General features: G+C 45.7%; 1 protein-coding gene across 13 annotated transcripts in view; it reads left to right on the forward strand.

Moving 5' to 3' along the window:
- The window catches only part of sif (still life), a 95,394-nt gene that overhangs the window by 8,857 nt on the left and 66,109 nt on the right, over positions 1-20,428 (forward strand). For 11 of the 13 annotated variants that reach the window (XM_033383700.1, XM_033383701.1, XM_033383702.1 and 8 more), the window contains 2 exons: positions 29-280; positions 347-476. In XM_033383700.1, the coding sequence (XP_033239591.1) occupies positions 29-280; positions 347-476 (382 nt within the window). Of the gene's footprint in view, positions 1-28; positions 281-346; positions 477-16,766; positions 16,984-17,097; positions 17,134-20,428 lie in introns of those variants that run through there. The other 2 variants (XM_033383691.1, XM_033383692.1) reach the window with 2 other exon arrangements.

Below are 20,428 nucleotides of genomic sequence, written 5' to 3' on the forward strand. Positions count from 1 at the left end.
CCAACTCTAACTCTCCTTTGTTCTTTAGTTTCTCCAATTCGCGGTGCGCCTCTTGCATTGGCGAATCGGCTCGTGCCCAATGGTTCCGCCACTCGGATGGCTGGCGTTCGGGCAGCTCCACAATCGGGTCTGGTTCGGGCCATGGCATGATGTCCCAGCAGATGCCAGGCACTGGGGGACACAAGCGTTCGCCCTGGGACTCGTTGCCATCGCTGCGTCAGGACAGCAGTCTAAACGATTCGGGCTACAAGAGTGCACGTGCCGATTCCCTAGAGCAACGGTGGGTGTTCTACTAGATCTTCTTTACGTTAAATCAATATTTATAATGGGAATTTGTGCGTTATAGGGCCGAGTTTATACGTCAGGATAGTCTGCGATCGGAGTATTTGAGCGATCGCGAGTCACGCTATGGAATTGTACAACAGGCCTCGATTGAGAGCACCGATTCGAGGATGTGCTATTTAACATCATCAGAGGTGAGTGACTGTTCTCTATAAGATGCTACAGGGAGGATACTCTTTTTTTTTTTGAGTGTGAGACGCAGAAATGAAATGCAACCGAGAGCTACTACTGCATGCCTCTTGAATGTAATTTACCTTACTTTGAAAATGCAATTTCTCTTGCAAAATGCTGAACATTCATCATAAGCCGCAATGCTGGCTATGGGGGGAGGCTCCACCCTTCAATCTTTGCTATTTATAGAGAGAGAGAGAAAGAGAGCGAGGCGGCAAGGGAATTGGGTCAACAGCATCAGAGCCATAACATGACTAACAGCAGAAGCAACTCCTCTACCTGGAACTGTTAACAGAAGAGCCCCTGTTAGTTCTAAATGTAAAAATATATATATATATTCTAACATATATATATATATATATCCTATACCTATACGAGTACGAGTGTATAAATATATCCAAAGCCGAAAAAACGTAAGAAGGGAAAGTCAACTGGCGCATTTGTCTGCAACATAAATGATATTTTTAGTTGCAGCCCCAAAGCTGACCCAGTTGCACGTTGATTAAAAACAAACTGCCACACAGAGTACAACTCACAGTCCATAGCCCACCCCAATCCAGTATCCAGCATCCAGTATCCAGTATACAGTATCCAGTAGGCAGCAGAGGCGGCATTCTCGTACACTCCTAAGCAAACAACAGGATGATGGGCGGAAAAGAAAAACTTTCTCTTTTTGTAACACAAAAGCCATCCTTAGCCAGAGGTTCATTCGACGATGAAGAGTTCCTTAGAATTAAGATGATAATGATGATGATGGCCGCTAAGCGTTGCATGCAAAAGGTGGGGCGTGGCAAGTGGCGAGAGTGGCACATGCATATGCATATGCATATTAATTGCATACTTGAGAAATCTTGTCTTGTTAATGCCAAATTTATATATCGCCTTGACACTAATGAGCCGCAGCCTACACATCCTTCTTCGTGTCTCTGGGAGTCCGAATGCGACTCTTCTCTGACAGGAGTCTAGGAAATGGACAGAGAGAGAAAGAGAGATGGAGTGTCGCTCGCTCGCTCATTTGTTAATTGTAATGGACTTCGTTCCATTGTTACACTGACACATAAACCAGAGAGCCTAGCACTCTCGCACTCTCACACTCTTACACTCTCTCTCTCCATCTCTCTCTCTGTAACGCTTGAAAACTCTCTCCCATCCCAGTCGACTTTTACAGCTCTCTTGCGGCGGCGCATGCGCTTTAAGCTTCGCAGCCTCTCCGCATCAGCTTCGGCAATGCATTTCCAGGCTGGCTTCCAGCTGCGAAAGCTTCGGACTCGGCTGCTGGTACTGCTGCTCGCTGCTGCTTCTGTTTCGTGCCTCTGCTGCGACTGCTGTTGTCACTGCTTCTGCTTCTGTTTCTGTGCTTGTGGATTCAGCTTCGGCTTCGTCTGCGCTCCGCTCCGCTTGCCACCGCTTGGTTGCTGTGTGTCATTGCTGCGCTGCTGTCTCTGTGTTGCTAGTGTTGCGCCAACTTTTGCTCTGTCGTTTTATAATCAACTCGAAATTCCATGTGCCTCGTCGATTGACGTTTGTGTGTGTGTGTGCGTAGCGTGTGCGTATGTGTGTGTTTGTGTTTGTGTGTGTGCGTGCCAGATTTGCAACTTACGAAAATATTGCAATAAATAAAGTTTCGTTCAGTGGGAAAACTTGCTACCTCCTGCACAAAAAATAATGTAAAGAAGAGGAACAGAGAACTGCAGCAGCAAGAAGTTTCCGAACGAGAATCCGCACCCGCAGCCGCATCCTGCCGACTGCCGCCCACCCCCCGCCGCACAGGAGGCCACAATGAAAAATTCTGTATAAAAAATTGTTTTAAAATTCAGTCAGCCAGGCAACCAGCCAGCCTGCCATCCAGCCAGCCAGCGAGGAACAGTCAGAAGCTAGCTACCCACAGAGCGGCGGCAGCAGCAGCAGCGGTAGCGGCAGTAACTGCAATTTTCTCTCTCTCTCTAATCTGTGTAACCCTATGTATGTTTGTAAGCGGTGTGTGTGAGTGTGTGGTGTGTGTGTGTGCGACGCTTAAAAGTATGCAACGTGTGAAAAAATTCGCTTTATTGCAATTTTGTAGAACGTGAAAGACAGCAGCAAAAGCCTCAACAGCATCCTTAGCAGCAGAAGCAGCAGCAGAAACAACAAATTTGTAGCAACAACAGAAACAGCAACAGCAACAGCCATAATAATAACCATAAAAGAAAAAAACAACAACGAGGAGAGCCAGAGGCACGTTAAGCAAGTAAATGTCCATAAAAATGGCCCAAAAACAAACAGGAAACCCTCCCCCGCCTTGTGTGTGCGTGTGTGTGTGTGTCAAGCTGCGATTAAACGCTTTGTTAATCCCCCCAATAAGACCCGCTTTACCCCCACTTCCCATCTCCATGGCTGAGTGCAAAATCTCTACGCACACAATGCGTATGCGTAATTTTGTGTTGTCGAATGCCACAAGCAATGAAGCGACGACAACAACATGGCGTATGCGTGACATGCGAACAAATCTTTCAATTATAGAAAAACTAAGGGAAAACCAGAGAAAAACACACACAATATAGTGGAAAGTGCGATTAAGAGGAAACCACGTTTTCTTTTGCCTGCCACGAGTGTGTGTGTGTGTTTGTGTGCCCCTCAAAGAAAGTGTGCCTCAGAGAAAGTGTCTCTCGCGTGTTTTTTTTTGCTTGTGTTTGTGTTTGAGTGTCTGTGTGTGCGTAGATGTTGTGTTTTGATAAGCCACACAGACAGATACAAGTTTTGTATTACAAATGTGTTTGGTGGTGCCGACAGCAGCAGCAGAAGCAGAAGCAGCGTCGCTTCTATGGCTGCCTGCCTGCCCCCAAAAGAGGGAAACCATGCCACCAGCCACACAACCATTGATAAACAATAATGATTATAATGATGATAGATGCATTTGCTAACGTAAATATCTAGGAAAACGAGGTAGAGAGCTGGCAGAGCGCTAACCCCAAGCTCCCAGCCAAAGGCTTTTGCCATTAGCTTTGGTCCCTCCCCAGCCAGTCTTCACCGTATTTTCTGTGCGCTGTGAGCAAACAAGACGAGTGCTAAGAGCGCTGGACAGTGTTTAAATAATGTAAATCGCCCTGCTGATGCCTGGCTGCCGCCTGGTTGCCTGCTGCACTAACATGCCGCTGAAAGCTTCGTGAAAGCTCTTCTGTTAAGTAACACTTTGCCACAAGAGTTGCGTTGTTGAAGAACGTACAGCCAGGGGATTTAAAAGCTTTGCGCTGTTCACAGGATGTGGAAATGTGGAAATGAGCCAAGAGGCGGCTGTTAAGCTCCTTGCGCGCCATCACTCCAGCGCCCCCCTGTAATGGGAGAGTCTTGTATGGGCTGTGGGCAAGAGGGCTACAGTGTGTTTCCTCTTTTAATTGTGTGCATTTTTGATACAAATTGGGCAGGCAGGTCATCATTGACATGGACACCACCCCATGGACGCTCGTTAGTCGCACGAAAATATGCAAAAATCTGTGGCGGAAAAATTGAACGCCAAAAAATACTGGCATGCACATAGTTTCTGGCCAAACAATTTTTGCTGATAATATAATTTGACTAAACTGTCATCCACTCCACTCATTGTGTGTGTGCATTCCACAATGCTAACTTTTTCTGACACTTTGGCAGGCAAAAGTTTTCTCCTTTTTTGCCCCCCAGTTGAATGGAAAACTTTTTTACGCTGGGCTGCGCTCCGCTCCGCTCCCCTCCCCTCCTGTCCTCTCCTCCTAAGGGGCACCGCACCACCTATCGATTACAACTTTTGCATTTCGAATTCAAACTCAATTGCCCTAATGAGCTTGCATAATTTAAGTACTTTAAATATTTACAATATTGACATTCAAGAGGATGTTGTTTCAAGAGAATGGCGTCCGCTTGGGGGGCCATTCGAATGATCAATCAAATTGATTAATTACCGCCCCACAAGCAGAAGAGCAGCGGAGACATGGGGCAAACGGAAGGGAGGAAAAACATTGAACACATTTTAAATGCGTGGCAAGACATTAATTTATGCGACTTTGTGGTTTTTCCCCAACTGACACCAAAAGGGATCCAAAAAAAACAAAAAAAAAACAGAAAGATGGTAAAGGAAAAACAAAGTAAGAAAAGCTGACATTCATTAGGGGCTAAGAACAGGAAACAGGGGGAGATTAGGAAAGAAAAACTGTGTAAACACATAAGCCACTTTGGCCACCACTTCCACTGCCACTTCCACTTCCACTTTTCCTCCCTTTTCGTTTTCGTTTTCCTTTTTTTTTTTCATCCTGTTTTGCTCATTAGCTTTATTTTCTTATCATAGACGGTTCCGTTCGCCGTTCCGTTGGCGTTCCTTTCAAAAGCCAACGGGGAATTCCCTTTTTTAATTTTGTTTAATTTTCATTTTCGCACCTTTTTTGCCCTGTTTTTTCCGCTGATATCATTAGGGCAAATTGATGAGCGCACTGCCAAACAGCTGAGACTCTGAGGCTGCGATTGAGACTGGGGCAAGAACTGGTCGGCCTGGTGGTCGTGGGGGGGCTGGCAAAAAACAAAAGCTGCAAACTTTTTTCGTGTGACTCCTGCTCCTCCCCTCCCTCAGGTGTGGGGCAAGTGGATCGCTAAATCATTTGGCACCGAGAACATTTCAAGCAAATTGACGCACAGCAGGGGCCAAAAAAAAACCATGAGACCATGATGAAAAAGGAAAAGCTGCCAGCGGACAAAAAACAAAAAAAAAAAGTTGAAAAAGGTTCAACTCAAGAGATGCTCCAGACGTGGAAATTACAATTTGGCCAAAGAGAAGGAGCAAGAGGATAAGGATTAGGATGAGGATGAGGAGGAGGACGCTTGACATTCCATTGACATTTCAATAAGTGAAGAAACTAATTTTTGTATTACAAGCTTCTCTCCGGCAAAAAGTTTTCCATCTTCAAACTATGGAAAGGGGGGCAAAAAGCGGAGGCTAAGAAAAACTGCAATATTAATTTGCAGCGAGTGCATTAAGATTGGACTGGGACACAGGAGGTGGATGCCACACCAGCAGCGGCAGCGGCAGCAGTAGGAGGAGAGCGACTGGCAATCGTACTTGGAGGGGGCGCTGAAGGTCTGCTGCTGTCAGCGAAAGTTGGACGTTGGACAGTTGGCCAAAGTATTTGACACAAAAATAACAGTTTTCTTATTTGCCGCTGACCAACGAACTGAGTTCTTTTCCAAAACCCTCTCGCCTCCAGCTCCGAGAGTTCTTTCTCCAACAGTTTTAGTCTCAGTTTTTATTCTTTTCTTGCCACGTATTTCTAGTACAAAGTTTTGGAACTAAGTTTCATCTTCTGCTCCTCTGCTGCTGCTTCTGCGAATAGTTGGACAGCTTTGATACTCTGGCCAAAGGCGAGGAGGAACTGTCATCAGAACTTTGCTCCCGACTTGGCAGCCAGTGGGAAACATATGAGATCGTATGGGTCTTGAGTTTATCTAGATGATGGATGGTGGAGTTATAGATGGGAATTGCTCTCTTTATTGGTTATAGATTGGACTTGCAGTGAAGCTCTTCTTAGCTGTAAATATAAAGACAATTATACAAAATAATCAACAATATTACACTTCTCGATCTGGTTGGTAGCGCCCGAGCAATGATACGTTTAGTACTATTTCTACTACTATTTCTACTGCTACTTCTACTGCTACTGCTACTTACTTGATTGTTCCCTGGCTTTCTGGGTACTGCCTAAATTCTAGCAAACTAAAAGATACGCATGCTGCTGTTTTAATAAATATGTGCTACCAATGGCTACCGAAAATCAAAATCACCTATTATCTATGTATGTGTTCTTCAATATTTGCAAAGACTAAGCTTCGACTCGTTAGTGGCTTCAATGCTCCATACCTTCATCTGAATGGAATTTGTATTGTGTGCCTGGAAATTGAATGAAGCTTATGGCAGATTGCAATCATTAGGCGTCTACAACTGCCTACCATTTCTGGATGCAACTTCATTCGATGGAGTCGTAATAAGAGATACAAGTCGGAGGAGTGGGGAATTCCTTACAAATATGACCACCATTCATTCTATTGAAATGGAGCCATGAATGCATAGTATTTCCGAAATGATTTCTTGATATTCTTGATTTCAGGTTAAAATTCAGAGCATCGCCCACACATCCCGCCCATACCCACCTTCCACATTGGTACTCGTTCGTATCTGCCATGAAGTATAGGTATAAACTGCAGGCAACGCCTGTCTTCAGTGCCATTTCATTCCCCATTTTTTGCTGCTGCTGCTGCTGCCATCTTCTCTGCCAAATGACATTATGAAATGCTAAAAGCCTTGAGCCAAAAGTTGTCCAAGTTACAAAAGCCGCACCCGCACAGAAAAAAATACCGAGTTCAAAGAGAGGGCGGGGAGAATCCTATCCCACAGATACGTTAGATGGGGAGATGAGTGGGAGAGGGAAGGGCCATGGCGATGCTGCCTTGAATTCATTTTCATTTTTCGATAATTCTTTTGGCTGCTGCTGCCCCTGTGCCGCATATGTGGCCGTCGACACATGGCCAAAAGCTGAAGGAGTGTCCCCTTTTTCTGTGAGTGTGGGTGTGTGTTTGGTTTTTTTTTTTTGCGGTGGCCAAAAGCTGATTCCACGAGCAGGCTTATGAAATTTAAGCGCATATTCCCCGCGGCAGCCGCAGGACCGGTTGAATGGTTTAAAGTTTCCCCAGAAGCACTGGTGCCTGATTATCCTGTCGAGTGTAGGGCTCATTAATTGTCCATGGCTACACCAGATGATATCCAGATAGAGAGAAAGCTATTTTGGAGCACAGTTTAGAGCCTTTCAAGGACTCTTGGTGAAAGATGCACTCGACGCCTGACTGCCGCCGCCTGGGCTCCGTTGAAAGGGATTTAAAAACACTTACACAACTTTTCACTCTCCTACAGGACTCTTAAGGACTCGACAGAAGTTTCAAGCCTTGAAAACGAAGAAAAAGTAAATGTAAACTTTCCTCCCACATACTTCAGCAAAAGGAGTTTTCCCCGTCCCTTGAATGCTTGTTTTTCTTGCGATTTGCAAATTATAAGAAACAAAAAACAAAACACCAAACGAAAAATCTATATATACTCGTACAATATCTGTTGGGGTCTGAATTCATTTCAATTGCACAAATCCCCCAACTAAACCACGTAAGATGATATCATACCGAAAAGTTAAAAAGAAACATCAATGAACAATTGGGAGGCCGGATGAGGGTTACCTGGGTGAATCAGCCAGGATATATGGCACTACACACACTCGAGGCGGGAGGAGGAGCACAAGGCAGAAGGCAGTAGCAGGAGTCTCGCTCTCAAGTGCAAATCAAGTTAACCGAATAAAAAGCCGCTTCCTGGCAGCCATTTGCCCTGTGTTTTGGTAGGTTCTTTCCCTTCTCCCTTCTCCTTTCCCCTTTCCCCTTTCCTTTTTTTCCATTTTAGTATATATATATATTTTTTGGGGTTCCTGGGGTTTTTCCTGGATTTTCCACGCGCGCTCCTTGATTTCTTCCTTCCTGAAATGGCAAACGATGTCGTTGTCGTTTCGTTTCGTTGCCGTTTGCCTCCCATGTCAAAAGATTATGCTCGCGCACTCATAAAAAATAATAAAATGTGCAAAAAACGCACAACTACATGGTTGGTGGGGTGGGGAGGGGGAGTGCAAAGTGGGGTAGTGGGTGGAGCTCACATGAGTGCACACACCCCTAGAACCTGCCACAGAGAACGCAGAGAACCTGCCACGCATTTCTTTGTGTGTAACATGTAAATGTCGTTTTGGCATTCGCGCATTTTAAGGCTGCCAGAATCCCCCACAACCTCCCGCCGCGGAACAGGTGTGACCCCAAAAGGGGTGCAAACTGGGAGCGGGTTGAAGCGGGCTAAAGGGTGGTTCGACCTTCTTCACCTCTCGACAGAAGCTGAAGCAGAAGCAGCAGCGGCATGCGGCAGCTTCGGCAGTTTCTCAGGCCTCATTTTGGCACCTTTCTTCTCTCTCTCTCCCCCCCTCTCTCTCTCTCTCTCTCTCTGTGGGCTTTTCCATTCCGTTCCGTTCGTTTTTCCCCCTTAATTGGCATGTGTTCAGCATTTTGTAAATTTTCGCACAGTTGGCAGAAATGCCGCGCCCCTTGGTACGTGGAGCCTCCCGCCGACTGCCGCGTACCCCGCTCGAATTACGGGCGGGGGTTATGGGGCTAAAGATATGAATATAATTAAATGTTACAACTACATTTTGTGCATTTTTTATAAGTAAAGCGATGTTCGCTCTGTCTCTGATTCCAAGCGGTTGGTTTTGAGGACAGGAAGGAAACGTCCTTTGAGGTGTTTATGAAAATGGCAGGAAAAGCAACGACTGGCACAGCGACGGCATAAAGCCATCAACTAAATTGGCCCCCAAACCCAGTAGTAGTCGCCTCCGTCGAAAAACTTGAATTCCATTTAGCTGCTTGGCTTTTGCTTTGTTGTTGGGCCAACAATTAAGGACAATGACAGCGGCAGATTAGGTCCTTAAGTTGAGAAATTAAGTTGAAATTGAAATGCCCCGAGATTGAGTTAGCCCCGAAAAAAAGTTCGTAATGAGGGAGAGCGCTCCTCCACCAGGCCGGGTCGAAGAGGAACGGGAAAAATAACTAAAGAAAACTCAAATAAAAACTATGGAAAATGTTCAGTGAAGGCGCTGATTGGGCTGGGTGCGAGAATTGAATAAGAAAAGGCAAACTTGGCGACAAAATAATAAAAAAAAAGATATATATGTATATATAAAAAAATAATAATGAAAAAGAAAAAATATATAAAAGAACAAAATATATGTAAGTAAATAGGAGGAGGCTTTGGGAGATTGACTGTGTTATGTTCCTGATGAATTTTCTTCAAGAATGTGATGATTTTTTCTTGATTTTCCAAGGAGAAGGAAGCAGACCTGTCGGCATAATTTTTATTCAAAATGTAATTCGTTCTAGACACTGGAGAGGTTCGAAAAATGGTTAAGAAATTACTTTATTCCGTCTAGTTAAAAAATGCTATAGGAATCCCTTAGATCCTTTAGGGGCAAAATAAATTTACAATTTCGCACTTTGGTTTCGCCTTTATTTTGTGGCAATTTAATTTTGTCACAGCTGTGGCACAGATTTTTGGTCGGCAAATTAAATTTGCATAACTTTTGGTAGCTAGAATCAAATTGCAATTCATCTGAAATATTTATATCTTGAATAACTTATATGTAGCATGTAGTATGCATCTCTGTGTGTGTGTGTGTGTGATTGTGTTAATTCCAATAAAATATGCATTGATACCCATCAATATTTACTATATAAGCAAACACACTAGAATCTCAATCAATTTCTCCTTGTTTTTCCTTTGCAGGTAAGCATTTTCCACAATTTTCCAATCTTTTCCGGGGCAGTGTGCGTTAGTTGGTGGTAAGTAAAGAAAACCATAAATTTCCAATGGAAAATGTTATATAGTTTATGAGTTGGAACATGAAAATGTTGCTAATTTATAGTTTTTGGGAGGGGAAATCCATGCCGCAACGAACTCTCGGGGCGACACCTCAATGGGGAGCCAATAAGCAAAGTTATATAAATGTGGCAGACACCATGTCTCTTGCTGTAAGTGTGTGTGTGTGTGTGTGTGTGTATTGGAGAGAGAGAAGAGCGGATATCCGCATGCAAGCCATAACTCAATAAACCATTGTCCACAGCCAAAGCGAAAAGAGGAAGGACGCAACGAGAGGAAAAATGGTATAAAACAAAAGGAAAACTAAAACCAGAGCTAGGACTAGGACTATGGAAAAGTAAGAGAAGGAGCAGGAGCAGCATCATGGAGCACGGCCAGGACAGGACAGGACAGGCCAGGACAGACCAGGACAGGACAGACCAGGACAGGACAGGAGAGCCAGTCAAAGATACAATCGAAATGCAGTAACTAGCAGTCTATTCTAAGGATTCTCTCTGTCGCTCTGTTCAAACAGCGAGTGAGAGAGACAGAGAGAGATTAGAAGTGTAAACAAAGCCAAGGAGAGAGCGAAATAGAACGAGTCTCTTAGAGGAGGATCTCCATAGAGAAAGAAGAGGCAATGGGAAGGAGAAAGAAATAAACATTAACTGTAATTTAGTGGGGCATTGTGCTTAAGCGTCCAGTCTCGGACTCTGACTCGGATTTGGTTTCAGAATCGGACTACGATTCTCCCTCTGAAATTATGGCCCCATTGTGCAGTCAGTGGCCAGCCAGCAGTCACGCCTCTCAGTGCCCAGGATAGTTTCAAGTTGCACGAAGCTGCCGGTCAAAACGCGGCAGGGAGGCAGGCAGCCTCCTATAATCGCATGGTCGTGGAGAATGGAGAGCCTTCTGGCCATAAGGCCCCCTGTCAGTGGAGCAATTGTTATTTGCCTGCAGAGCCAGAGGCAATGTGGCAGCGGGGCAGAGCTAGTAGCGGCGGTAGAGGCACCCCGCTCCAGTTACATAGACAAGTTCTCAGTTTTCGCATTGCCAACAATTAGGTGGCAGCAGCTGGAGCCGGAGCCAGAGCCAGAGCCAGAGCCAGAGCCGTGGCCGTAGCTGGAGCTGGAGATGCCACAAGGCTACAGTCGCAGAAACGCCAGAGACAGAACTGAGCCCACCAATCAAGTTCGATTAGAATTAAAAGTCAGGGATTTCTCTCAGTGTCGGTTGGGCGATGGATAGGAGAGATCCCAGATAGGAGTGGAGTGAAAGGCCAATAGAAGGCCGGGGCACTGGGCAAATACGAGCACGAGGAGCAGCAGCAGCAGCGGCAAAAGCAGCAGCAAACTCAACAATAATCGACAACAATAAAAAAGGAAAAAGAAAATTGTTGGCCAGACTAAATTGTTGGCCCAATGGAAATGGAAAGAAGAAGGAAAAAGGGACCTGGGACCTGGGACCTAGGACCTAGGACTAGGACGCTGTGCTTCATAGTGCCATTCCATTCCCCAGCAGCAAAAATTTATCGAAATGAAATTGCGACCTTTTTATGAATATTGCATACCAAATGGAAGACCCTGCCCCACCCTTTCTCCCTCTCCAAAAGAGACAAAGAGCCACAGAACCAAAGAGCATTAAAAAGGTTAATCGAAAGAGCAGGCCATGCTCCCGAAAAAAATGTGGCAAGTCATATTTTGTGATTCCGCCTTTTGCGCCATCATTCAGGCCAATTTCTAGGCAATTAGCTGGGATAACAAGCGTTGGGCTAAAAACCCCCCACAAAATTCAAAAACGGAGCAAACCGTACTCGCTACACGCTACAAACATAGCGAGTTGTAAAATATACATGCCAGTCCATGTGCTAGACGAGCGAGTAGCGTCTTCAAAAAACCTATTCAGGCCAATATCTAGGCAATTAGCTGCAATAACCAGGAAACACAACAAGTGTTGGGGGAAAATGCCCTAAAAAAAACACCTAAACAGTGTAAACGTTACACGCTACAAATATAGCGAGAGGCATGCACAGACATGCACAATCCACGTGCTGGTCGACCGAGGCGCGACTTGAGACCGCCTACGGCCATAACATGGCTTTATTTGGCTTATAAAATTGTTGGGAATCAGAACCTGGGGCAGACCTAGGCAGACCCCCATTTCCATTTCCATTTTCATTCCCAGGACCCAGTCTCATGAACTTTCCTCATAATTCAACACCTCCGAAACGCGGGTAGGGGCAGGCCCCCAAAACAACAGTGAAAACAAAATTAATAAAAATAAAACAAACCTACAAAAAAAAGTACAACAAAATATAACCAGAAAGGGAAAACAAAAGTTCAACGAAAACGAAAAAAAAACAAATGAAAAACCTTTTTCAAATTAAACTTTTGCACCCGCGCTGGCTCTCCCGCTTTCCCGTTCCCGTTCCTGTTCTCTTTCTATCTCTATCTCTCTCTCCGTCCGACTTTCTCCAGCTTTCTGTTTCGCCCGCTCTCTTCTGTGACCACTTGATGATGCGATGGCCAGTGCTGCCACTGTCGCTGCCGCCGCCGCCGCCCTCGGGCCAGCCGGAATCTCTGGTGTCGGCGGCACTGATATACCGCCCCCGCCCGTAGACGGCTTTACGGAGGGAATTGCAGCTAAACAATTTTCATAGCCTATCAGCGGCGGGTGCTGCTGGGAGAAAGTTGGCAACTTTTTCCTCGAGTGCAGCAACAAATTAAATTTGCGCTGGTAATTGGATTTCAAAACACTTCTCCCAGACCCGCACAGAGAGACAGAGCGAGAGAGACGCGACGCGACGCAACGCGACGCGACACAGACTTTGGGCTGTATTTAATGCCGCCAACCGCCGCAAGAGAAGCTTTTCCCCCCAGCCCCATTAAAAACCCAAATCCCCCACACACACACACAAAAGAGAAAGAGAAAGAGCGAGAAAGCTGGACAGGAGGCTGTCAGTTTTTTGCTTTCGGCATTCGGCCCTCACTCACATTTCAGGCGCAGGAGAGCTTTGGCCTAGAAACTGCCAGGCCCAGAAGCAGTCCGTCCAAAGGAGCGGCGGCGTATCCCCGTAAACAAAAATGAACTGACATCAAACCAAATTGAAGCGGCAATGTCAACAGTTTTTTGGGGATAATTATGAGAGGTGTATAGGCAGAGAGGGTGCTCTGTACCACCCTGCTCTGTAATAAGGGAGGAAGAATGCCATGCCCCCCATAGGGCATCCATCCATCCATCCATCCATCCATCCATCTGGACCCGACAACCAAATTGATTTATTTTTGTAGGTGACGGAAATTAAGCAACAAACGATGAGAGAGAGAGAGAGAGCGAGAGAGAAACAGAAAGGGAGAGAGAGAGTCTTAAGACCGGAAATTATAAAAATGCTCGAAAATGCCGATTTCCTGCGGTAACTGAATTTCATCGAACAAATTGGAATAGGATGGATGGGATGGTGAATGGTGGATGCTGGATGGTGGATGCAGGATGGAGAATGGAGAATCTGAATCTTTTATCATCTGCCATTCCATTCGATTTGTACGCCATAAACATTTCTTCACACCACAAATCCAGACACAATTTTCAATATTTTCAACCCAAAAACAACAAAGAACAAAAAATCGTAAAAGATTGTGTTTACCTCCACTTCAATTACATTTACAAGCGAAGCAGGGTAGGGGTTGGAGAAAAAACCATTAAATAATCTCACCTAAAACTGCGGCGAAACGAAAATCCCAGAGAGAAAGAAAATTCATTTTTCAAATCCCAATCACAGTTATTAAATCTTTGGGCTATATGGTTATGGTTATTGTTGTGATTTGATTTTATGGTAATAGATGGTACGAAACGAACACACAAACAGGCACACGTACAGAGAGCGAGAGAGAGATAGACAGAGACAGAGACAGAAACAGAGATGGAGACAGATAGTGGCTGGAGAGATAGAGAAAGAGAGATAAGTAGTGGCTGAAGAGAGAGAGATAGAGAGCAATTGAAAGATTGCGAGCTTTTTTTTGTTTGGTCGGAATCTAAGAGAAAGACCTTTCGACGTGCGCTCTGTTATTGTTGTTCGTTCCGATGCTTGGCCGACATTTGCGCGCGCTCCGAAACAGCATGCGAGAATGCTGGGCGGGAGGATGGAGGGCGGTGGGAGGGGAGGAAAAACGGTCTAAAATGGTTTACTGACGTCATAAAAGTGACTTTTCTTATCTGGTTGCGTATCTACAAGCGAAATGGATGCGAAACGAAGGATGCTGCTGCGGCAGCCGAATGTTTTGGGTCGTCCTTTGTGCCCACTGTATTTGTGTGTTTGTGTGTGTGTGCGTCTAAATTTAAATGTCGCTGGCAGAAGGATGCCCATGCGATGGCTCTGATGCCTGTGATGCCTGGCCCAAACAGCAATCCTTCAGTGTCCCTGTCACTGACGTCGCATAAAGGAAAAATAATTAAATTTAAAGGCAATTTGGGTGGCATGCCACATCCACATCTCTCTATCCACAAAAACCCCCTGTACTTGCCATCTTCTCATAGAGGCCCGTCGGATTCAGTGTTCAGTGTTCAGCATCAGCTGCAGTGTCCTTGACCGAGTTTATGTAGATTTGCAAGGCTTTACACTGCTTTCTGCTTTCTTTTTTTTTGTGCTGCTCCGACTTTTCCGCTGGCTGCATCCTCCTGCCTGCCTCGCGCTCTCTCGCTCTGTGTGTTGCATGTGTATTTGTATAATATTTAGCCAGGCAGCGGCTCTTCTCACATCAGATTATTAACATATTTCCACAGCCATTTTCTTATTGCTGTGTGGCATCCATGGGACAGGGGACTGGGGACTGCGACTAGGACTGGGCCAACGCTGCGTATGCGTTATATTTTACGATTCGTTCGTGTGTGTCTATGGCTGTGTGTGTCTGTGTTTCTGCCTGTTTCTGTTTCTGTGTGTTTACGTGTGTGTATGTGTGTGTGTGTGTGGGCGTGGCACAGGCCATGTGACTTATTTGAGCGTGTTTAAGCATTTTGTGCTGTTGTGATTGCCTCTATATGGTGGGTGAGGGGAATGGGCGGGGAGGATGTTGGATGGTGTTGTCTGGGGTGACATTTGAGTTTTTGAGGTGTTGACTTTATGGCGAGCCATTTGGGGGTACGATTTAACGCCTGTCTGTGGATTTATGACCCTGCCACCAGAGCAACAGAGTAACAGAGCGTTGGCTGGGCCATTAAATGGGGAATGCACAGAAACTATAGCCAACTTATGGGCTGGCAGGACAACAGATAAACCACATAATTAAGTTTACCTCATGATAATCAAATATTTAAGCTTTTTATCTCATTCAATCAACTGCAGCAGCAGTAGCCATCAGCAGCACCCAGACACAGCCCACAAAAGCTGTTACAAATTAATCCCAAAAACTCTACGAGAAGTACTCTGGAAAACCATGCCATTATCCTTCTTTCCCCAACAATAGAACCCAACAATGTCGCAAGCCGCCAGCCGGCAGCAGCCAGCAGCCTCCCCTCCAGGCATGGGCAGGGGCATGGGCAGGGGCAGGCAGGACAGGCTCTGCCTCGAAAGTTGTAACAAAATAAATTATGCTTACGATTTGTAAAAGCTTTAATACGCCCCAGAGCCAAATCCTGAGTGCACACAGAAGTAGCAGCCAGCAGCCCGCAGCCCGCAGCAGCAACAACAAACAGCTGCCTGCTAAAGCATCTGCTGTAAGTGTTCGTTCGGTTCTTTGGTTCTTCGGGGGTCGGTCTCTACGGCTCTCTCTCTCTCCCAAAGACAACAATGAATAAATTTAATTTTAGCTGCGGCCGACCTACCGCACATAACTCCAGGTTGCTGTTGCTGTTGCTGTTGCTGTCGGTTGTCGTTGCTGTCGTTGCTGCTGCTTGCTGCTTGCTTGCTGCCTGCTTGCTTGCTTGCTGTTCATGTTGACTAAACACCTTTGAGATTGTGCCTCGCCCTCTGGCAGCTGTCACACGGGTTGTATACCTCCAGCATTCTCCATCCTCTGCTCTCTCTCACTCTGCCCCTCTCTATCCTCTATCCTCTAGCCACTATCCAGCTTTCTGTCTCCCTCCTGCTCTATATATCTCTCCTCTCTCCTGATATATCTCTTGTCCCTCTCCAACCGCTGAGTGCATTATAACTGCATTTTGGTTTTGATGACGTCGTCATCGTTGTCGTCGTCTGATTTGTAAATTATGCTTGGGCATCCCACAGATTTCACAGCTCTCTCTCTCTCTCTCTCTCTCTTACTCTCTCCCTCTCGTGCTCTCTCGGCCCTCTCTCTCCCTGTCGCTCGCTCTCTTAAAGCTGACCCAAAGAGCTGAAAGCTTTGGGCCGTAGCTTTTCACCGCACAACCAGCCCATGTGACTCCCGCCAAAAAAAGAGAGATAGACCTAGAGACAGAGAGAGAGGGAACAACTGTGATGCTGCAAAAGCTTTTGCTGATTACGTAAATAAAGGCGAAGCCAGGGCCAAAAGCATTACAATTTACGAATTGTAACGAAACTGTTATAAACAATTTCGCGTTGGAAGCAGCGCCAAAGAGCACGCGAAGGCGAATCTTGAAGCCGAGGCTGAAGCTCATCCGAAGGGAGGCAGGCCCGAAGTGACCCTATTTCGTGTCAGTGCTGTGCTGTACACCCGAAATGGGGCGAGAGAGCAGAGCCAGGCTCTGCTGGAAGCACGACAAAAGAGAGAGTGCGGGAGTGAGGGAGTGAGAGAGAGCCGAAGTCTGAGCTTTGGCTCTCTCTGTGTGTGTGCTGCTCCTTCTGCTGCCGATGCCGCTGCTGCCTCTGCTTCTGGCTTCTGGCTGCTGCTGCTGCTGATGCTGCTCCTCTGCTGGTCCGTGGTGAAAATCAGTCAGAACGGGAACGTCGCTGCGAGCTGTGCATGGTAGCGCCTTCAGCCCATACAGATTCCTGTAATGCGAGGAACGAGTCCAGCCAGAACAGTCGCAGTCCAGCAATAGTCAGACGCAGATAGTTTTCCACAAGTCCGCGAAAAGGAAAATCTACGCAGCCATCTACTGTGTATTGTATTTTTGTGTGTATTTTTTCTGTGCCGCGCCAAGTGAAAAGCAAATAACAAAAACCAGCCAAAAAAATAATAAATAATAAAATAATAAAATAATCCAACAAATCAAAATCCAAATAAAATCAAAAACAAAAACAAAAACAACAACACAGAACACAAGTAACCAACAAAAAGAGAGAAACAAGAAAGAAAGATAGGAAAAAAAGAAAAGTGCGTCAGCATCAGTATCAGCATCATCATCACCATCATCATCGAAGCAAAGGAATTGAAGCTGAAGCTGAAGCTGAGGCTGAGGCTGAGGCTAAGGCTGATGTTGAAGCTGTGTGGCTGATGCCTCAGCAGGAGGCGGGCGGCAAAAAGAAATCAAATTACAAAACAGCAACACACACACATACACAAACACATAGATAGGGGCACGCATATACGCTTGTACAAGATTGTGGCACACACACACACACACACCCGAACACACACTTGCAGAGAGGAGACGCTGTGGCACACGCAGAGGCTGAAATTGACGCAGGCTATATAATTTAGCACACAAGTTAAACGCAAAAAAAGGCGAAAAATAGGAATAAAGATACGCGAGGAAAATTATGAGAAAAGCGGAAAACCGCCCAAAAATAGATGGAAATTCCCATCTCCATCTCTCAACTAAAACGCAGCCGATGCCGATGCCAATGCCAAGTGAAGCCTCTAAATAGAGATATATTTTTTGTATCTTTTTTTGGATGTGATTCTTTTGTCGTTTGTGGCATTAAATGCAAAATTAACCACCAGTCAAAATAAAATTAAGAAACTTGCCACAGCGTTGCAGAAACAAAACATAGCGGAGACGCCACAACACACAAAAAAAAAGTGCTGAAAAATCCCCGAGCAGCTGTGATGATGGGCGCTAAAGGAATGTGTGTGTGTGTGTGTGTGTGTCTGAAGGGGGGAGGCGGAGGCGACCCTTTCGGTTGGGTGTGCAGCATTGTGGGGAAAGGACGAAGCAAATACCAACGCACTTAACACATATTTACCCACACAACAGCAATAACAACACACACAGAGACACGCACAGACACAGACACAGTCACAGACACAGACACAGCCACAGACAGGCGAAGCCAGGGCAGTATTTAGAGGCAGGAGCAGGAGTGGTACAGAGAGCGGCGTAGGTGGAGGCGCGAATAAAAAACGAAAACATATACTAGGAAAAAAATGGAAAAACCATGAAACAAAAACAACAGAAACACACACAAAGGGAAAGAGCGAGAGAGAAGGGGCCGGGGAGAGAGAAAGAACGAGAAAAATATATGGAAAAACTTGAAACGCGAGCGAGAGTCGTGTCGAGATTCCATGTTATATTGTTGACTTATTTTGCTCCTGTTTTGGCCCTGTTTTCTGTTTTTGCTGTTGCCAGTGTGGCATGCCCCTGCCCATGCCCATGCCCGTGCCCGTGCCCATGCCTCCACCAGCAACAACATTGCCCGGATATTTTTAGCATTTTTAAATCGCAATCGAACAAAGAAACACAGAGGCACAGAGGGGCAAAAACACGCAAACAGAAAAAAACAAAAACAAACGTTAGTTGTGTTTGAGACCTTTTTTCTGGCTAATAAAATATCAACAAGCAATGGTTGTTGTTGTTGTTTTTGTCGCATGTGGCAGATGCAGAGACAAAGGCAAAGGCAGAGGCAGGCAGGCAGCGCCTTCTGTCCACCAAGGATAACCAGCCGAAGCAGCAGCAGAAGCAACGTCATACATGTGCAAGGATATTATCAACGTCATGCCTGTCGAAGTTCACACAGATACTAAAACACACACACACACAACAGAGAGACAGGGAGAGGTAGAGAGAAAGGGACGGAACAAGAGAGGTGGAGAGAGAGAGAGCCCAGGACAGGGACAGCATTTGGTGTAACCATTAAACGTATTTATATTTATGGCCATAGGTGCTACTGGCCAGTGCCTCTCCCTTTTCGGAGTGGGTGTGTATCTGTGTTAAATACATTAAACTCCAAGCCGATGCTCGGATAAATCTATTAAAAATAATTTCAACTAAAAGTCTGAGAGAGAGAGAGGAGCCCAAGTGGCCTGTGGCTGACCCTCGTATTAAGAGGCAATCTAATTTATTTGAGCCACATCCTCCATAAAATCTTTGACTCTGCAGTGCGCCTCCCACATTCTTCATCCTCCTTCAAAAAACATACTTTATAAGCCATCAAGTACACACACACTCGCACGCACACAAAGAAAAGTTAAAACTTTTTAAAGAGCTTTTAAAGCCGAAAACTGTTGCCTACTTTTTGGGGGCAACGAAGATATAAAATCAGCAAAAGAGGCAGAGGAATCTTAAGTACACATAAGTTCCAAAACAGATATATATATCTTTATAAACGCGCTACCTGTTCCGCGCTACCACTATCTCACTGATCCCATCTTAAGGACCCTCTCTGCATAGAAATCCACGTGCAAGATTTTTGAGTTGGGAATCCCGGGGACTTTTGCAATTTTGGGAAACTTTTTGGACCACCGACCCCGACCCCGACCCACAAACCCCCCCAGAAAACAACAATCGAAACGATATAAAAATGTCATTTAGCACGAGATTTCGAGGGTGGGGTGTGGGGTGTGGGGGCTGGGGGTTGGAAAAAGTTTTCTCTTCTGGGAGAAGGAAATTAACTTTATTGGCCGAATCAAGCGAAAATCGCTAAACAAATGCGCCCAAGCACCTTTTCAAGTGGTGGATCAGGAGGCCGTTCCCCCCGCCCATCAGTTGCCAACTAGTTGAGCCTTGCCACACGCTCACGCACACACAAACACACACACAGAGAGAGAGTGTTGCAGGCACGCACACACATTTTGCCAACTAAACACATGGCCAATGCGGCAAACTTGAAACTTATCGACGGCTCTAATCTAAACGGGACAAGCTGCCCCGAAAAGTTTTGTGCTGCCTCCGTCTCTAAGACACACTAATTCGCAACTCTCTCGCTGCCACATGCCCATGCCCAGGCCCCTGCCCGGTCCCGGCCCCGGCCCATGCCTCCTCTGGGTGTTGTGTGGCAAGTCCCAGAAAAGTAGGCTATAAAAACTATCAACACAACTCAAGTTTGTGGCAAGTTCTGTGTTGTGTGCTGTGTGCTGTGAGCTATGTATGGGGTATGCCATCATCTTAGGTGCATGCAGCAGCAGCAGCAGCAGCATGAGCATAAAAATAGGAAAATAAGAAAACTTTTGTTGTTTTATTTTTTTGTGTATTTTTAAGTTTTTCCACCCCCTTGCCTCATGCCTCATGCCCCATGCCCCATGGCCCATGGCCCCATGGAAGAACTGGATCATATAATCCTTTCACTTAACAAGCAAACTTTTTGGCAGGAGCCGAATGAAACGGAACAAAAAAAGAAGGAAGAAAACTTTCGTAAACTCCTTTGCATAAACACAAACATGACCGTAGCTGGAATAGTAG

Source organism: Drosophila pseudoobscura, chromosome X (assembly GCF_009870125.1).
Source record: "Drosophila pseudoobscura strain MV-25-SWS-2005 chromosome X, UCI_Dpse_MV25, whole genome shotgun sequence".
Classification (NCBI taxonomy): Eukaryota; Metazoa; Arthropoda; class Insecta; order Diptera; family Drosophilidae; genus Drosophila; species Drosophila pseudoobscura.